This window comes from Perca flavescens, chromosome 18 (genome assembly GCF_004354835.1).
Source record: "Perca flavescens isolate YP-PL-M2 chromosome 18, PFLA_1.0, whole genome shotgun sequence".
NCBI classification, from domain to species: Eukaryota; Metazoa; Chordata; class Actinopteri; order Perciformes; family Percidae; genus Perca; species Perca flavescens.
Genome location: NC_041348.1, coordinates 11,841,754 through 11,857,752, shown reverse-complemented (window position 1 = coordinate 11,857,752; position 15,999 = coordinate 11,841,754). Strand labels below are relative to the sequence as shown.

Here is a 15,999-nt window from a genome sequence, read left to right as displayed (position 1 = left end):
CCAGCCGGCTAGTGATGCATATTTTCTTCCTTTTGCTCTGTAAATCAATGCCCGCCCCCCCATCAGGATCTCCGGCCAGCCCTTCGTCTCCGAGCACAGTCCACCTGAACGGCCACGGCAGTCACGTGACCCTGGGAGTGGGGAGGAGGGGGCGGAAATCCAAAGCGGAGCCGCCAGCGAGTCCCCCAGAAGTCCCGGCTCCGGGGAGCCCTTCCAGACCCAGAGGCCGCCCTCCGGGCAAGAAGCGCGGCAGGAAGAGCAAGCAGGAGCTGGAGGAGATGAGACGGAGCGGCAAGCGCAGGAGCTCCACCCCCGACGACGAGCTCGACCAATCGACGGGGGACGACGAAGGCGGCACGTCTTCTGCTCAGGAAACCTCCGTGCCGTCGGACTCCGGCGCGCCGCCGACGCCGCGGCGGCGCGGCCGGCCCCGAGCGGCAAGGACCGACGAAGCCGCTCCTCCCGCTGAGTCACCGGAGCCCTCTCCGCTGAGGAGGAGCAGCAGGAGGGCCAACGAAGAGGCCACGCCTCCTCCCCAGACTGCTCCTCCTCAGCGACCCAATCAGAGGGAGTCTCCCAACGAGGAGGAAGGAGACGAGGCCGGGGGGTCGATGCGCACACGTAACCAGGGGCGACGGTCGGCCTGGTACATGGAGGAGGACTCCGAGGAGGAGCAGAGGCAGCTGCTGTTTGAGGACTCGTCGATCACCTTCGGCACCTCCTCAAAGGGACGCGTTCGCAAGCTGACAGAAAAGGCCAAAGCCAACCTCATAGGCTGGTAACCCGGGGCAACGGAACAGGACGCACAGGATGTGAGGAGGAGGCTGACTTGCCCTGACAGAGGAGAAACCCGCCTGAGATTTCTCAGCCTACGCGACAGGAAGAGTAGCGGTGCTGAGTCGAGGAAGCCGTGCGTGGTGTTGTGTGCATCTTGTGTGCGCGTAACGTGCGTGTACAGTCTGGGGGGGTGCTATTCAGAGCCGCGGCGAATGGAGAGACACAACCGCGCGAGTTATCTGTCGACTCCACTCCTCCCTCCTCTTGGCCCAGAAAGTACATCACTAACGCCAGCCGTCGGCTTTCTGAATCATTCGTTCCACCTCCTCCTACGTTATTGGTCCATGTTGGATCCCACAGGAGCTCACTGACTCCGTTGCCCGGCGGTCTCGTGACTCGCTCCTGTCCAAGCGAACCACTTCTCCCCTCCGTCTGCCCTGAAACACGGTTGGTGTCCGACTGGGCAGCAGTTTTAGTACTTGATAAAAAATAATCCCAAGGAAGAGCTGGGTGTGTCTTTCTCTCCCTCTTTGGACTTTTCGAGTGTGTCTCTGCTGGGTAGGTCGAAGACGCCCACTGAGCGGAAACTGTTGGGTCTGCGACGGATTACAGGCCGCTGGGCCGACAACGCGCCTCCCCACCCACCTTCTTCTTTGTTCCCTTTTTTTTTTTTTTTATAAACCTTCCTCCCCCCCCCCTCCCCCCTTCTCTGCTTTTTCTAAGATTTGTACGTGATGATCAGCTCTCTGTTTTGAAAGTCTTACACGTCGGCTGACCTGAGTGTGTCTGCGCTAAAATACCAAATGGTGTACCTTTTGTTGGTACTGTAGAACTGTAGGTTTTGTTTACTGTGGGTGGGTGTTTTTTTTTTTTTTTTTTTTTTTTTTTTTTTTTTTGCATGTTAATTAGAAAGAAAAAAAGCATCTCTTTTTTTCCCCCCTATAAGCTGTTCTTAATGTGAGGAGAAAAAGGATGCATGGGTAAAAGGTGAAAGGGGTCATTTCTATGTCTCGATAGATCATGTTTCAAATGAGTCCTCAACATTAGCAATACCTTGTGCCTTTATGTCTTTGGTGTGTGTGTGCGTGTGGCGTGTGCGTGTGTGCGCGCATGTGTGCATAAGCGTGCTTGGCCTCTGCCCTGCAAAGTACATGTGCCTGTATGTGTACAGATAAGTTGTGACTACGTGTGTGTGTGTGTGTGTGTGTGTGTGTGTGTTTATAACACAACTGAGTGTGTCATTCACTTTCGGCGTACAAACAGTGGCATACAGTTTGATCGTTGTGAAACCTCTCAAAGAAATGTATTTATAGCAGTTGGAGAAAAAAAAAAGACTTTACTGTTGTAAAACCATTATTCATGTCAATATATTATCCTATAACCAACCTATCGTCAGTTTCTACCTAAGGTACAGCCAGTGGAGCTTTGGGTGACTAGCTTTGAGATGCACTTACCACAGACCGGTTATCAATGCAGTCGTAGGGAGTAACCCTGTGTATTTTAAATATTGTTAACATATAAAAATGAACTTTTTAAATGGTGATATGTTTCTACAGTGACCACACACACACGCGTGCGCACACACACATCCACACACAATTCAGTCTCTCATGTTCTAGCACTTTCTCACGCCTGGAGAAAACAGGATCGAGCCAGATCAAACTGGATCGGACTGAATTTGGACGGAAAGCCCGAGAGAGAGAGAGATAGACAAGTCTCATATTCATCTTTCTGATTGTGTGCCTTTCGCTACACTGGCATGGTGAATCCTCGGTTTCTGCTTTTGGGGCCTTTTTTTTTTTTTTTCTTTTGTGGACTTCCTGGTTCTGCTCATTGGCGGGGTTCAGAGAACTGGACTTCGGGGGACTGGACTGGACCTGATTGGCTCGTTTTAACGAAAGAGAGAATAGACTGATAAATGAAGAATCTGACTGGGGACAAAGATAATATGTCACTCTCTCGCTGTACGTGTACACAACTAACGGACTGAGTTTATAAAGGTGACGGCCTCCAGTTTGAGCAGGTTTCTGTTCGTACCCCAGCAGAGAGCGACTGGATGCCAAAATCTGGTGTCGTTGTGGGTCTGCCTGGGGAGAACTGGACGGTAGCATCTATATACACCTGGTTTGTTTTCATAGGTCTTTCTTGTCACATATTTTTGAACATATATCTCATCGGTTTATCATTTGTTTGTTTTTTTGTTATGGATTTGTCAATGCCAAATTCTGTCTTTGGGCACTGAAGTTTTAGAACATGGCTTTTGAATGTGTTTTCTGTCTCCACGGTGAGTGTGTTGAGCTCTTTCACGTATAATGTGTCCACCAATGTCTTCTGTCTTCAAGTGTTTCAGTGACTAGATCCGTGGAGTTAGAATGGCGTTTTATACTCTGTCGCACTTATTTCAGGATACAATTAACAGCTGTTCTTCTTTTCTTTTTTCACTCAGACTGGCTTATATTTACTTCACAAAGAGATTTGTTTATATTGTGTATACAAAGAGTTTTATTCCAGATTGAGACAGCCTAAAACACTGACACCTTTCTTCACAAATGACTGTTGGCATGAGAATAAATGTTATTATTGGGGTTTGAATTAAAGATAGGAAGCTAATGATCTTTGCCCACAAAACTGATGCATTTTGAGGGCAAATATAAACTCTTGGCGGGCACATAAATGTTTTTTTTTTTTTTTTTTCCTATCTCAATTGCAAGTAATCATATTTACATATATGCGCAGATTATCATAAGTAGAGTGTGAAAACAAGATTTTAGACCCAGGCTTCTCAAACCTTAGGTATGAGCTCAAACATAAATGTTTACAAAAACACACTGTACTTGAGAATCCCAAATGTTTTTGGTTGGATTGATACATTTCAACGATCGTTGGCTAACCTTGCCCTATTTGGCAGGCATTGTATACCCAGTAAATAAGGGATGTGCTTTATTACCCTTCTGATTCCCCATTGAAATACAGTCAAAGTGGGAATGCAGTCATCACACAAAGTAGACATCAAAGTTGTTTATTCTGCTATCGCTCCCTCTTCATCAGGTCACCCACGCTACCTTGTGTTTATCAAATCTGTCAAAGTAAAAGAGCTGATTTAGTACTGCCGGTCAGACCACCTTAACCATGTTCGTAATAATGTACAACCTCTTTTCATTTCAAAGGGGCCTTAAAAGCAAGTCTCCAGTTTATTAGCAAGAATTGGTTTCCCACTTGGATTATAACTTAAATTGATCTTTATTGAGACGTTTTGATTCCCTGACTCAGCAGTTCAGATAAGCCCCTCTTACTTCACCAAACCTGTACTGCATTTTGGAGCTCATGTACACACACATTTACCACGGGCAATGTGTGGCAGAGTTGTGCTGGCCTCTGATTGGACATCGCAGTGTTTGGTCAGAGGTTGTGTGTGTGTGTGTGTGTGTGTGTGTGTGTGTGTGTGTGTGTGTGTGTGTGTGTGTGTGTGTGAGAAGTGTCTGCATGTGAGCCACCAGGAAGCGTTTTTGGGATTTTTTTAAGTTTTATGAGGACGTGGGACTGGAAAGGACAGAAGGAGATCGGGGGTCTCTTTCTTTCACGTGAATGGATCGAAGAGTATGTCTTTGTTAGTTTGGATACTTTTTTATATATATAAAGGAATTAATGCAACAACAAAAAAAAGAAGCATAAAGCTAGAATGTATGTGTAGGGGAGTACTGCTGTCCTGTTAGTTCATACCAATATTTTAAGTAAATAAACAGTTGTGTTTCCATATCCGCTTTTCTTTCCTGTGTCATTTGAAACCTTCAGTTGTTTTTTTTTATACTATAAATTCATATTACTATACACATTAAATTGCAGTCTTTGTGGGCTTTTTAAAAATAAAAGCATATGTGTTTTTTTTTCCTGGCTGATTTGTTTCTTCTCTTTAAAACTACACTAGGCCTACAACCTACAAAAAAAAATCTCTGATTAGTGAAATACTACAGGCTGTTGCCCACCCCCCCCCCCCCCCACTTACCCCCCTCCCTTGCGTTGCTAAAGCGTAACTGCGTGACAAACCAGTTCCCCGCCCGGAACAGCTCACGGGTTCGGCTCTTCCTGACGTGGCGAGCCGCTAAAGGTCCGCAGGTTTCTCCGTGGGCTGCGGCGATTGGGCGGACTACCTGCGTGGCACTTTTGACGACAAATTTAAATAAACAGGTGTCAGCGACATGGGCGAGAGAGTGTGGTTTATGTAAATAAAACAGAAGTGAAAGAGTGTCCGTCGGTTTCCGTCTCTCAGACGCAATGTTTGGCAGATAGTTGGAGAAAAGGCTTTGGATTTTAATACGAGGTAAGGGGCCATACTTACTAATAGTTAACGTGCTTTGACAATAGCGGGGTTTGACTTGCATTTTTCTCGAAGTTTCTGCAGCGCCAAACGTTGTTTATCAAGGTTTTACTTCCCCATAATTTGATGTTGAACCTGTCATTGTGCCTGCCAGTTAAGTTTACCTAACAGAGAAAGTGTCAAGTTCACAGCAGAAGGACGGCTCCGTAAAGGCTCCTCGCTGTGACTTTTATAAAAGAGGTGGCTTTACACGTCAACTTTGCACTGATTTAGCTTTGGGTCTCACACCTTCACCACATTCACCTGACGTCTGCAGGTGCCAGCTGCGCGGCCATGCCTCAGCTCACAGCCACGGCGGTGCTGCAGCTCGTGCTGCTGCTCTCCGCCGTGCCCGCGCAGTACTTCATCTCCCGCTGGAGTGGCTCCACGGTGGCGCAGCGCTACCACGCGAGCACACGGTAAGATCCGTGCGCGAAGCATGCGTCAGTGTACTAGGGTGTATCTATTTTTTTATTAAATAAATGGCCTTCATTCAAATGAGTCCCTAGAAATGGAAATATGGTGAAAGTAGTGCATCCCAATAGGAATTATCTAGTGCAAGGGTGGTTGACCATGGACCCGTTAGCTGAAAGAGGGACAGAGCAGGGGACCCCTTGCCACATATATTGTATTCAAAAGTAGTTGCATATTAAACTGGGCCAGATGGATGAAAATGGATGGATGGATATTTATATATATTATTTATACATCATATTTTAATGTTCAACATACTGTACATGTGGAAGGCACAGTGAAACCTAGGGGTTAATAACAGATGTGTACCCACTCGATCCCTCTCTGGGACATGTTTTCATGCTAATCGAATGTTTGTAGCTTGAAACAAGCTAGCGCGGACCGCTGATTAGCTTACAACGCTAGTGTTCAGGACAAAAAAAATAAATAATTGCTATTTATACCACTAAAAAGGCTAAAAAATATCACCACACTTCAGGTAGCATAATGAGGGTGCCTAAATGTCTGCCTAAAAACGTCTTGGGAGCTACTGTCTTTCTAAACTATCTTTTTAATGAACTGTCTGTACACTTACAATGTTCTCAATGCATCGGTTAACATTTAGGGACCCTCATTATGCTACCGTTGAAGTGTGGTGATATTTTGAGCCTTTTTAGTGGTATAAATAGCGATTTGTTTTTACTTTCCCTGTTCCCCCGAATACTAGCGCTGTAAGCTAATCAGCGGTACGCGCTAGTTTCTTTCAAGCTACAAACACATTCGATTAGCATGAAATCATGTCCCAGAGAACGGTCGAGCGGGTACACATCTGTTATTAACCTCTAGGTTTGTTTTGCTCCACTGTATCTGTGGCTGGCTACCTTACTTAGGTATCATAAATATCAAAAAGTTTTTTTTTTGGACGAATTGGCTGATTCCTCTTTGCTAATAATATGTTAGTTCATTCTGATTCCTGAGACATATTTGAACAACTTTCAAATAAATATCAAGCAACAGGTCACCTGTTGAAGAGCTAGTGTTTTTTTTATATAATTAATCAATAACTATGGTGTTTTAGGTTGCTTAGAATTTGGAAAGATTGGAGAACATCTCACCTCAACTTCACTGCATGGATGGACTGGGCAGACCAGCAGATGTCCAAAGTCAAGTATGGGATGTTTGCACTTAAAAAAAACACCTATCAAGCACTTCTTCCAGGACCTTTTAAAAGTGATGTATAATGTTACAGTTTTTGTAACAACAGGCTAGTCACTTGTATGTACAGACTGACAATATTTTTGCTTTCCAAAGGTCTTTGATTGACTTCGGACAGGAAGTGCCACAAGAGTCGCTTGCCATAGAGGCCATGATTTTTGACAACGACCAGGAGTTCTTTGGAGGTTTGTGTCTGTATATATACCTACGATATATTTGGAAAGTTTTGGTCAGTGGTTATATTCAGAAAGAATGTAAGGAGTCTTTTGCAAGCAATTTAGTGTTATTTTGTGCTTCCATGTTTAAGTGAAAAAGATAAGGCCGTGAGTAACCGGTAGGTTCAATTTGACCGCAATGAATGCGGCACAAGTTCAAATAAAAATTGCCTCACAGGATTCTCTTGTTGTTCTGTGTTGACCCCTGCAGCATCCAAGAAAGTGCGAAGCCCTCGTCCTCCGTACGTGTTTCTGCGGGTTGGAGAGGTGGTGATGGAGAGGAAGGGCCATATGGTTGGGGTGGTGGTGAGCTGGGACTCTGAGCTGCGAGCCCCTCCACAGTGGGTCGACAGAATGTATTCCAGCTCCGAGGTTAGCAGCTTTTGAAAATCCATCTAATTGTTTTCCCCCTTTTACTAACTTTGGGTTTCACAAACTCAGTATTGGCATTGACATTTCTGTGTTTTATGTGTGTGTGTACGCGTACAGGGTCCCAAAGCAGAGAGGACGCCTCATTACAAAGTACTGTTCAATGGGCCCGGACCCTCCTCTGTGTTTGTTGGATACTTGCCTCAGACACAACTGGATCGCATCACTGGGATGAGGGTACGTACTGAACATCACATCACAGCACATAAACACACACACAATCACTCCCATTCAATACACCTTGGACTCACTGTTGGACATTTGTAGCCGGACATTCCCACTTTGGAGAACTACTTCACGCATTTTGACGGGGAGCGGTTCATCATGCAGCCCTGGCTTAGAGAGCTCTTCCCTGAGGATGGGAAAGATGACGCCTGACTGTTCAGCTGTGTGCGTGTGTGAGATCATACAGGCGACATGAGATATGCAATGTTAAAAACACCAGAGGAAACGTGGCTATCCCTTCTGTGTGTGTTTTCTGACTTTTTCCAAAGGTGTCTAATAAGGGACAATTCTCAAGTTCTTTATTTGTCTAAGAAATCTACTGGAATCTATCAAGCTTTGTCGAAATGACTGGAAGCCCAAGTTTTGAGCAGATTGAGGATAATTATCAAATCCCTCCTTGCTGGATCTCGATGCGAGGGTGTCATTTGCGGATTTGGAATAACCCTGGGACTCACTTATGAAATGTTGTTACAGTATGTACCTTTTTATTACTTTGACGTGTACAATTATAAAGTGTTTTAATTTGATGTGCCAAAAAAAATAGAGCTAAAAACATTTAATTTAATGTTTGCTTGATTTTAAGTTAAATGATAACAGTAAATGCTTGAAATGACAAAATTGCTTTAAAATCTGTCCTTTCTTTCTGTTTACAAGACTGAGGTTGGCTGAGGTAGAAAAAAAATCTTGAAAAACTGCACTTTTATTCAGCCATCACGACTAAAGCAATAAAATACATTAAACTGTGACAATCCGCTCTTTGGTTTCGTGAGTTCAGTGGGGGGTCCAGTGACAGATGTCTTTAGAGTTTTTTCCTGCTTTTGTCTCGGAGGCCGAAGGAGACAGACACCCGCGAGGAGGCAGTGATTGTCGGTCTACGGGGAAGGTGAGGAAGGGATGCAGCACCCTGGCATCTGCCTCCATCCTCCTCATCCTCACTCCTCCACTCTTTTGTCTCCTCCTCTCTGACCAGAAGGGGGGAACCCAGAGTTTGCCCCAGGAGCTCACTGACTTCGCAGGCCTTCTGCTGAGCATTTTCAACTGCTGACACACACGCACGCCTCCTAAGAGCATAGACAAACACACACGAGTTACAATTGCTAAAGTAATCAAAATAAGGAGAAGTGTGTCCAGATATTACAGTGCTGGTGAGGTAGAGGTGTGTGTGTGTGTGTGTGTGTGTGTGTGTGTTTGTTTTAAATACCTCATTAGACTCAGGCTTTCAGCACTGTGGTAGAACTCTGGTGTTCCCACACAGACACTCTGGTCCAGCTTTTCCAGCAGGACACTACATACTCGCTCCATCTTATCAAAATCTGAGAAAGTGACCACGACCTGTGGGGACATTTTGTTACACTGTCATATACAACTCAACACACACATACTGGATCTGCTGTAGGGTCAGTAAAAGGTTAACGACCAAATACTCCACCTCTGCTTCCAAATGATACTGCTCTGCCTCTCGGTGGAGAAACCTTCTCACTGATGTGTCTTTGTCACTGACACCATGTTGTCTAAGCAGAACAATTGAATGGAAATGGAAAACTATTACATTCACTGCAATGAAACTTATATTCCAACACATTTTAGAGGAAAATATATACTTTTTTTTTTTTTTTACTTTTACTAGCTACTGCACTGAGAGCAAAAGCCAACAGTTTAATAGATAGAACCTAAACAACTTTTACAGTGGCTATTACAAACGTTACTGCACCATAAGCTAACTAGCTAGCTAGCTTAAAGTTTACAGCTTAACAAGAAACGACTGGTCTACTTAGTTGTACTTCTATTGTTGAACCTTTGCGTATGTTTTCACCTGACAGCTTGTAAAATGTATTCAAGTCGCCGTGAGACGCTGTTGGTCACATCGTTGACGGACTCTTTGCTGTTTCCCACGCTGACCCGCACCGAGACTCGGTCCGCCGGGCAACAAACCTCCGCTGTCCCCGTGACCTGGACCTCCCGTACCCGGTTACTGAGACTTTGACGATGAACCGCTCGCACTTCGAGTCCCTGCTCTCTTTCATTACCGGGGAATTCCCGTCCAGCAGCCGGTAGTATCGCAGCGAAAACTCGACTCTGTCCATCATGATTCATTACGGCAGTAGACAACAAACCAACTTCCTGCTGTTATGGTAATAGGCGAAATGCACCTTGGGACTTGTAGGCCTTTTATTTTTTTTAACATGGGCCTTCATTTTACTCATTTTTGTTACATCTTGGATTTTTAAATGTATTTTTGTATATATAAAAAATCTATGAGGTATCCTACCTTATATTATTCGATTTTCCTTTTTTTGTGATGTGTATGGCCTATTTATGGCTGATGTGTAGCCTATTTATTGTAATTTCTATACACAATAGCCTATTTGGCCTCTAAATAATGTACAATGTAATTGATCTATATCGAGTTTCTGGATATAACTGCATATTTATTGCAATGTTCTAGAAGTAAGACTGTGTATAATGTTATGATCATTTTGTTTCACCACACAATAGTGTGGAGCGTGTGATCATGTGATTCGGTCCCTTATATCCATAGACAGTAAAAGAAAGCTTATATCGCACCTGTGGTTTGTTCCCCTAATTACCTGTCAAGTAAACACGACACATGCGTGATAACATACTTAAAAAAAATAAATCCTAAATAAATATTAAACTTTAACTACGTCGGCCCACCTAAAGCTGACATTTATTTATTTAGTTATTTTCACATTGTTTGCGTTTAAACCAGCAGCCGTTTGAATTATATAATTACAGGAGATGTTTCTAACATTAGGCCTAGCTATATCGCAAAGAATATCAAACAAAGTAGCCCAAGTCAGCAATTGCTTTTCTAAATAACGTATTCCGCCATTGTAGAAACAAACTCTCCGACGCTAAACATGACATTTAAGGTAAATTCTGACTTTTAACGGAATTATTTATTGACTTATAGGTTTACACGTTTTGTTTTTAACCTTCTTTCCTAGCTGCTAGCTTAAAAAATAAATGGTCGATGGCTTGGGAGAAAAGACTGACAAGCACATGTAGCAGGTAGGTAACGTTATTCCTCTAAACAGAAACAACACCAGCAACGTGTGTGTGTGTGTGTGTGTGTGTGTGTGTGTGTGTGTGTGTGTGTGTGTGTGTGTGTGTGTGTGTGTGTGTGTGTGTGTGTGTGTGTGTGTGTGTGTGTGTGTGTGTGTGTGTGTGTGTGTGTGTGTCCTTGCCCTTGCCCTTGCTGACTAGTCAAAATAGGTTGTTATGAAAATGGTCTGTAGCCTACCTGTCCATATGGTTCAAATTAGAGATGGTCGATACCATTTTTTGCTTCCCGATACCGATTCCAATACCTGAACTTGCGTATCGGCCAATACCAAGTACCGATCCGATACCAGCGTGTCATATATTTTAACAACTGTATACTACTATCCCTGTATGGATGTTATATGATTTCTATCTTTGTTGTTGGTCTGGCTCAGGTTAAACTCTTTGTGAAACATGAACAAACGCAAACAAGGAATGCCACAGAACTTTCTTGTATAGTTATAACGAAAAAGAACAGAAATAAACTAACGTAGATTTTCTTTAGGACTTTATTATGCGTATCGGATCGGTGCATAAACTCCAGTACTTCCCGATACCAGCATTTAAAGCGGTATCGACCATCTCTAGTTGAAATACAGTTTTGCGTGTTTATTTTATGCTTCATTTTAAATATTTACTATATCTAAAGGCAGTGTGTTTCTCATTGAGTTTTGAATCAACAAGTTTATGTGTAGCTCGAGCAAGGCTTATGTCAAATTGAAACTAAATGAAAGTCATGCTTTTTACAGTATGTTTGGATATAAACTGAGCGGTCTTCATTGTGACCAAATTATTATGGTGGATGGTAGGCTAGCCTACACTACATGCTCTGTTAGTTCTTTAGATTCTGTTTAAAAGACACAACTCTGTGCAACAGTTTGATTTAGAGTATATGACACTAAATGTGTGACTGCATTGAACATAAATAAGTTTTCTTTAGTTCAAACATGTGGGCTCTTGGTGGGTATTCGGAAGATATAGCGTGGGAATAGTTTCCTTTTGTTTAATTGATCCCATAAATGGCTGTGTCCGGCTCTGCACAGGGTTTTTAATTAGTAGTATTAATAGCAGAAGTAGCCTAGAAGACCTCCCAATACCTTTCTGCACATCTAGACAAGACCTAAAAGAAGATTTTCAGAGGATAGCAACTTTCCATAATGCACAGGCTTATTTCTTCTCAAAATGTTTTAATGACTATTTGTGTTTTGGGTCCCTGACACAATCCTGAGTGATATGGAACATTAAAAAAATATTACTTCCTCAATGAAATATTGACCGTGGAAGTTTATTAACGGGAAATGTCAAATAGAAAATGGTTTTGATGATCGTGTGTGTGTGTGTGTGTGTGTGTGTGTGTGTGTGTGTGTGTGATAGAAAATGGTTTTGATGATCGTGTGTGTGTGTGTGTGTGTGTGTGTGTGTGTGTGTGTGTGTGTGTGTGTACAAGATGCAAATTGTGCTATACAAATGCAGCTATTTACAGTTATACATCAAGACTTTACTTGTAGATGTATCATCAGCAAACATACCTTTGTGCCATTTCCACAGATGTGTGTCATTGTTGACAGTTAAAGTGTGGGGAAATGGGAGTACCCAATGTGTATCACCTGGGTTTGTCAGTATCTCTGTTTGGTCAGTAGATGGCAACAAAGTATAACCTAATAGCATTGTAAAAATATGGCAGCACATATGCAGTGATTGGATAAGTACAGACCTTTACATATGTACAGTCTTAAGTATGAAAGTGCAGATCCTTTTGAAGAACTTTTTTATTATTATTTAAGTTGTCCGCTTTCTACCACTTTTGAAAATAATTCTATCAAATAGTTAAGGTTTTCTGGTAGTCCAAAGAGGAGACTAATAATAATAGTTGTAGTTGGCTTATTGTGATTATCAGTTACTTACAAATACATAAATATGTAGATGTAATATTTGATTAATATAATTTCCTCAGTTAGTTTAAATGTTTTAAAGCAGGGTTTAATGATTAGATACAAAACTTTTTAGGGGTCTAAGTAATGGGGTAAAAGTGATAACAGTCAAATATAGTAAAGGATATAGTAATCATAATGCAAAAGGATCTAATTGTGTCAAAATAAGCTAAATTAAGATTTTCCAGTATTTTTCAGTGTTTTTAAGTGTTCAGTACTGATGTCTTTAATTAAGAAAATACTACTTTGCTCAGAGAAGTCATTGTGCTTTGTGTATCTGTCGTTTGGAAGCCATGTCTCTCTATGTTCTTATTATTTGCCCTCTTCTTTCATTTTTCAAAGAGATTTGGGAACAGCAGAGATTTGATCCAATTCTGGACAAAGTTTATTTGGTTTCCCTGGAGTATTAAAACTGTGAAATGGGCTTTATAATCACAACCTAAAAATACAAGGCCATATTTGTTGTTATTGTCTCCGGTTTCGCCGGTCCCCCGGTATGCTCTGTGAAACTTTAGCTCTGATGCGCAGCTCCGGCCAAGAGGGATGCAGCACCCTACAATAGGCTATTTTCATATGAGAGAGAACGAGGCAGAGAAGAGGCCCTGTACTGTTAAATCTCCATGGAAGTCCAGAGCATTTTCCTTTGAAGACCGTTTTCACCCATCGCAGAGCTATCTGTTGCTCTAACCACTTCAACAATGTGTGTCCTTTCGCTCTGTTGTCTCTCTTTTTCTTCCCCTCCTCTGACCAGAAATATGGCTCTCTCACAATGATTTTAAATGCTTAGAGCAACATACCGTAGTTGGGTGCTGCGATGTTGTGCTAAATGAAAATGGCTGTAAATTATTTGTTCGGTTGGCGATCATCATAAGGTTACCAACCACTTACATACACAAGAATACCATTTTACTCTTAAAAGCATTAATTCTTCTTCTCTAATGTTTATATAAGAACATTGCGTTTAATAGAACTTACTGTGCTTGCCATGAAATGATGTTGTAAAGATTTATGTAAACCAAAAAATCGGTTGGTTGCATAAATAAAAAGCTGGCTAAACTGAATTGAAGAGGTTTTGCGCTCCACTGTCTGTGTCCCTGGTTGTTGGGTGAAAAGGGTCTGGGGGTCCTTAGATGGAGACTGTGGTCATTAGGGGAAAAGATTTGACTGTAATAGTCTCTGAATCTGTTGATGTCTCTCTCGCTCTCTCTCACTCTCTCAGATGAAGTAATAAAGTTAGCTGTGTTGGAGGCCCTCCATGTCTCTCTCTAGACCACAATCAAGGCCCGTGCAGTTTTATTGCAGTTTTATTTTCATATTGTCCAAGAAATCTCCAGACTCCCTCCTGTGCCCATTGCCATAAATCATATATTTTGACTGTATTTCTTCCACTCTGCGTTTTTTATTTATGGGTGAAGGCGATAAAACATGCAGCGTGCACTCTGTGTGTCCACAGCTGCATCTGTCGAGGACTTTATTGTGAAAGGGGCGGGGGGAGGAGAGAAAAGTCAAGCTTCATTTTTTTTATTTCCCTACACAAATCTCCTTCCCTGTTAAAAACAGATGCTGATAGAATGAGAAAAGACAATAAATGGAGATTTTCATTGTTTACGTCTTTAGGCTCTTCCGATAATCAGTTGTATTGGTTATACAACCCAACAATGTTCAGCTCTGTTTAACAAAAGGTTCAGGTGGTGATCATTGTTTTATCAGCAGGAGGGGTTCTGAACTAATAGTCAGCTGACAACTCGAGCTGCAGATTCATGGTCAATAGTTAGAAGAATGATAAGTCATTTTAGCATGAGCGTAAACGGGGTCATAACATCGCTACACTATTATTGCACAAAAGATGACGCTGCTCTAGCAGTTTTTCTTTGTCCTCATACATGCAGGAGGTGATTTTTGAATTGGATAATCTTTCCAGGTGCTGGGGATCATGGCTCTTAACTGCGGTCTATATAGTTTCATAGTTGTAGTCATAGCTGTTGCCAGAATTTTTATAAATTCTTAAGACCGCCCTCTCAACACTCTCAGGCAATTATGACCAGAAACTGGAAAAAAAAAAAGTTCTTACTTGGATTTGTTTGTGTTTAGTTAACTGTTAAATGATGCTTTCTCTTTATGGAGGTCTAATGGAGGGTTTTGTTATTTTGTTGGCCTAAAAGTGGTAAAATGTAATGTTAATTCCAGGACAGAATTTGGGGAGCCACTCAGTGGTCACTAGTTGAAGACAGCAGTTGTACCGGGCAGTTGCCGTGTGTGTGTGTGTGTGTGTGTGTGTGTGTGTGTGTGTGTGTGTGTGTGTGTGTGTGTGTGTGTGTGTGTGTGTGTGTGTGTGTGTGTGTGTGTGTGTGTGTGTGTGTGTGTGTGTGTGTGTGTGTGTGTGTGTGCTAGACTGTTCAAGTTTGATTTACTGGAAAAATGGCAGTTTGCTTACTGCTTGGTCAACTTTCTTTTGAATTAAAAAAAGTACAGTGTCGATAAGCATTCTCTAAAATTCTTGAACACATATTCCCACTATCCTCCTGTCACACTGGACAAAATGTGTATTTTGTAAAGAAAATCACATCATATTACAATGGATGGTGTACTTTTTTAAAAATTGACTAAAAAAAGAGTAGGTGATTTCATATACACCTAAATTTAGATAACATTGCATGTATCCCTCAAATCATGACATGGTGACACCCGAGGCCAAATGAGCAAATTAACTACAAATAAAAAAGATTAGAGATCGTTGTGTAGGATATTATAAAATAGTTTATAAGATATTGAGTTAGTGTCATTTCTCATTAGCTATGGAGCGATGCCCATAGGTCCTGGGAGACGAGCAAAGGAGGCCAGTTCACTGCTGAGTTCTCTGCATGTCTGTATATTATCGGAGGTATTTTCTCATGCTGTCGCTCAGCTCCACAGCGACCATCTCTGTAAACAGCTCGTAGTCAAATAAACAGTCGTGTCCACAGCCCTTCTCCACTCCCATCGCTGAATAGACCTTTTGTATTGGCGGATATTTTGACATATCATCATACCAGGGAACGCACAGGTGTAATTAATTCCATTAAAGTGGCTATATGTAACTTTCAGTTTGTGTTGATTCTAGCGGCCGCTTTGGACAAAAGCGGGAGTGTTTTTACCACACCTGCTGTCGTAAAGGTGTTTTCTTTACCGTGCGGTAGCCTATTGCACACTGTATACAGCAGTAAGCGTTATGGCAAGGTCATATAGTTGCGATGAATATTTTGCTCAGACAGAAAATCATTCATTTACAATAAGAGAATAGTTTACAGATGCATTGTTGCATTTCAAGTGTTGCATACGGTAACTTAGCCTACTT

General features: G+C 42.2%; 4 protein-coding genes across 6 annotated transcripts in view; 3 read left to right on the top strand and 1 right to left on the bottom strand.

Annotated features, from left to right (window-relative positions):
• phip (PHIP subunit of CUL4-Ring ligase complex) overlaps positions 1-4,534 on the top strand; it is a 52,466-nt gene extending 47,932 nt beyond the window's left edge. For all 3 annotated transcript variants that reach the window (XM_028605266.1, XM_028605267.1, XM_028605265.1), the window contains exon 40: positions 67-4,534. In XM_028605266.1, the coding sequence (XP_028461067.1) occupies positions 67-782 (716 nt within the window). In that variant the 3' untranslated portion in view covers positions 783-4,534. The remainder of the gene's footprint in view (positions 1-66) is intronic.
• A 299-nt stretch (positions 4,535-4,833) lies between these two features.
• Positions 4,834-8,625, top strand: si:dkey-261l7.2. The gene is made up of 7 exons (XM_028605274.1): positions 4,834-5,095; positions 5,409-5,550; positions 6,663-6,752; positions 6,896-6,984; positions 7,226-7,386; positions 7,504-7,620; positions 7,711-8,625. The coding sequence occupies exons 2-7, from the start codon at positions 5,426-5,428 to the stop codon at positions 7,819-7,821; spliced, it is 693 nt and encodes a 230-aa protein (XP_028461075.1). The 5' UTR covers positions 4,834-5,095; positions 5,409-5,425; the 3' UTR covers positions 7,822-8,625.
• irak1bp1 (interleukin-1 receptor-associated kinase 1 binding protein 1) lies at positions 8,210-9,821 on the bottom strand. The gene is made up of 4 exons (XM_028605272.1): positions 9,482-9,821; positions 9,098-9,179; positions 8,870-9,000; positions 8,210-8,729 (listed from the first exon to the last, which is right to left on the bottom strand). Exons 1-4 carry the CDS (start codon positions 9,760-9,762, stop codon positions 8,468-8,470), a joined length of 756 nt encoding a protein of 251 aa, XP_028461073.1. The 5' UTR covers positions 9,763-9,821; the 3' UTR covers positions 8,210-8,467.
• Positions 9,822-10,254: 433 nt separating this feature from the next.
• Positions 10,255-15,999, top strand: part of LOC114573230 (hormonally up-regulated neu tumor-associated kinase homolog B) — a 144,378-nt gene continuing 138,633 nt past the window's right edge. The window contains exons 1-2 of the mRNA XM_028605269.1: positions 10,255-10,562; positions 10,638-10,701. The gene's annotated coding sequence lies outside the window, so the exon portion shown is untranslated. The remainder of the gene's footprint in view (positions 10,563-10,637; positions 10,702-15,999) is intronic.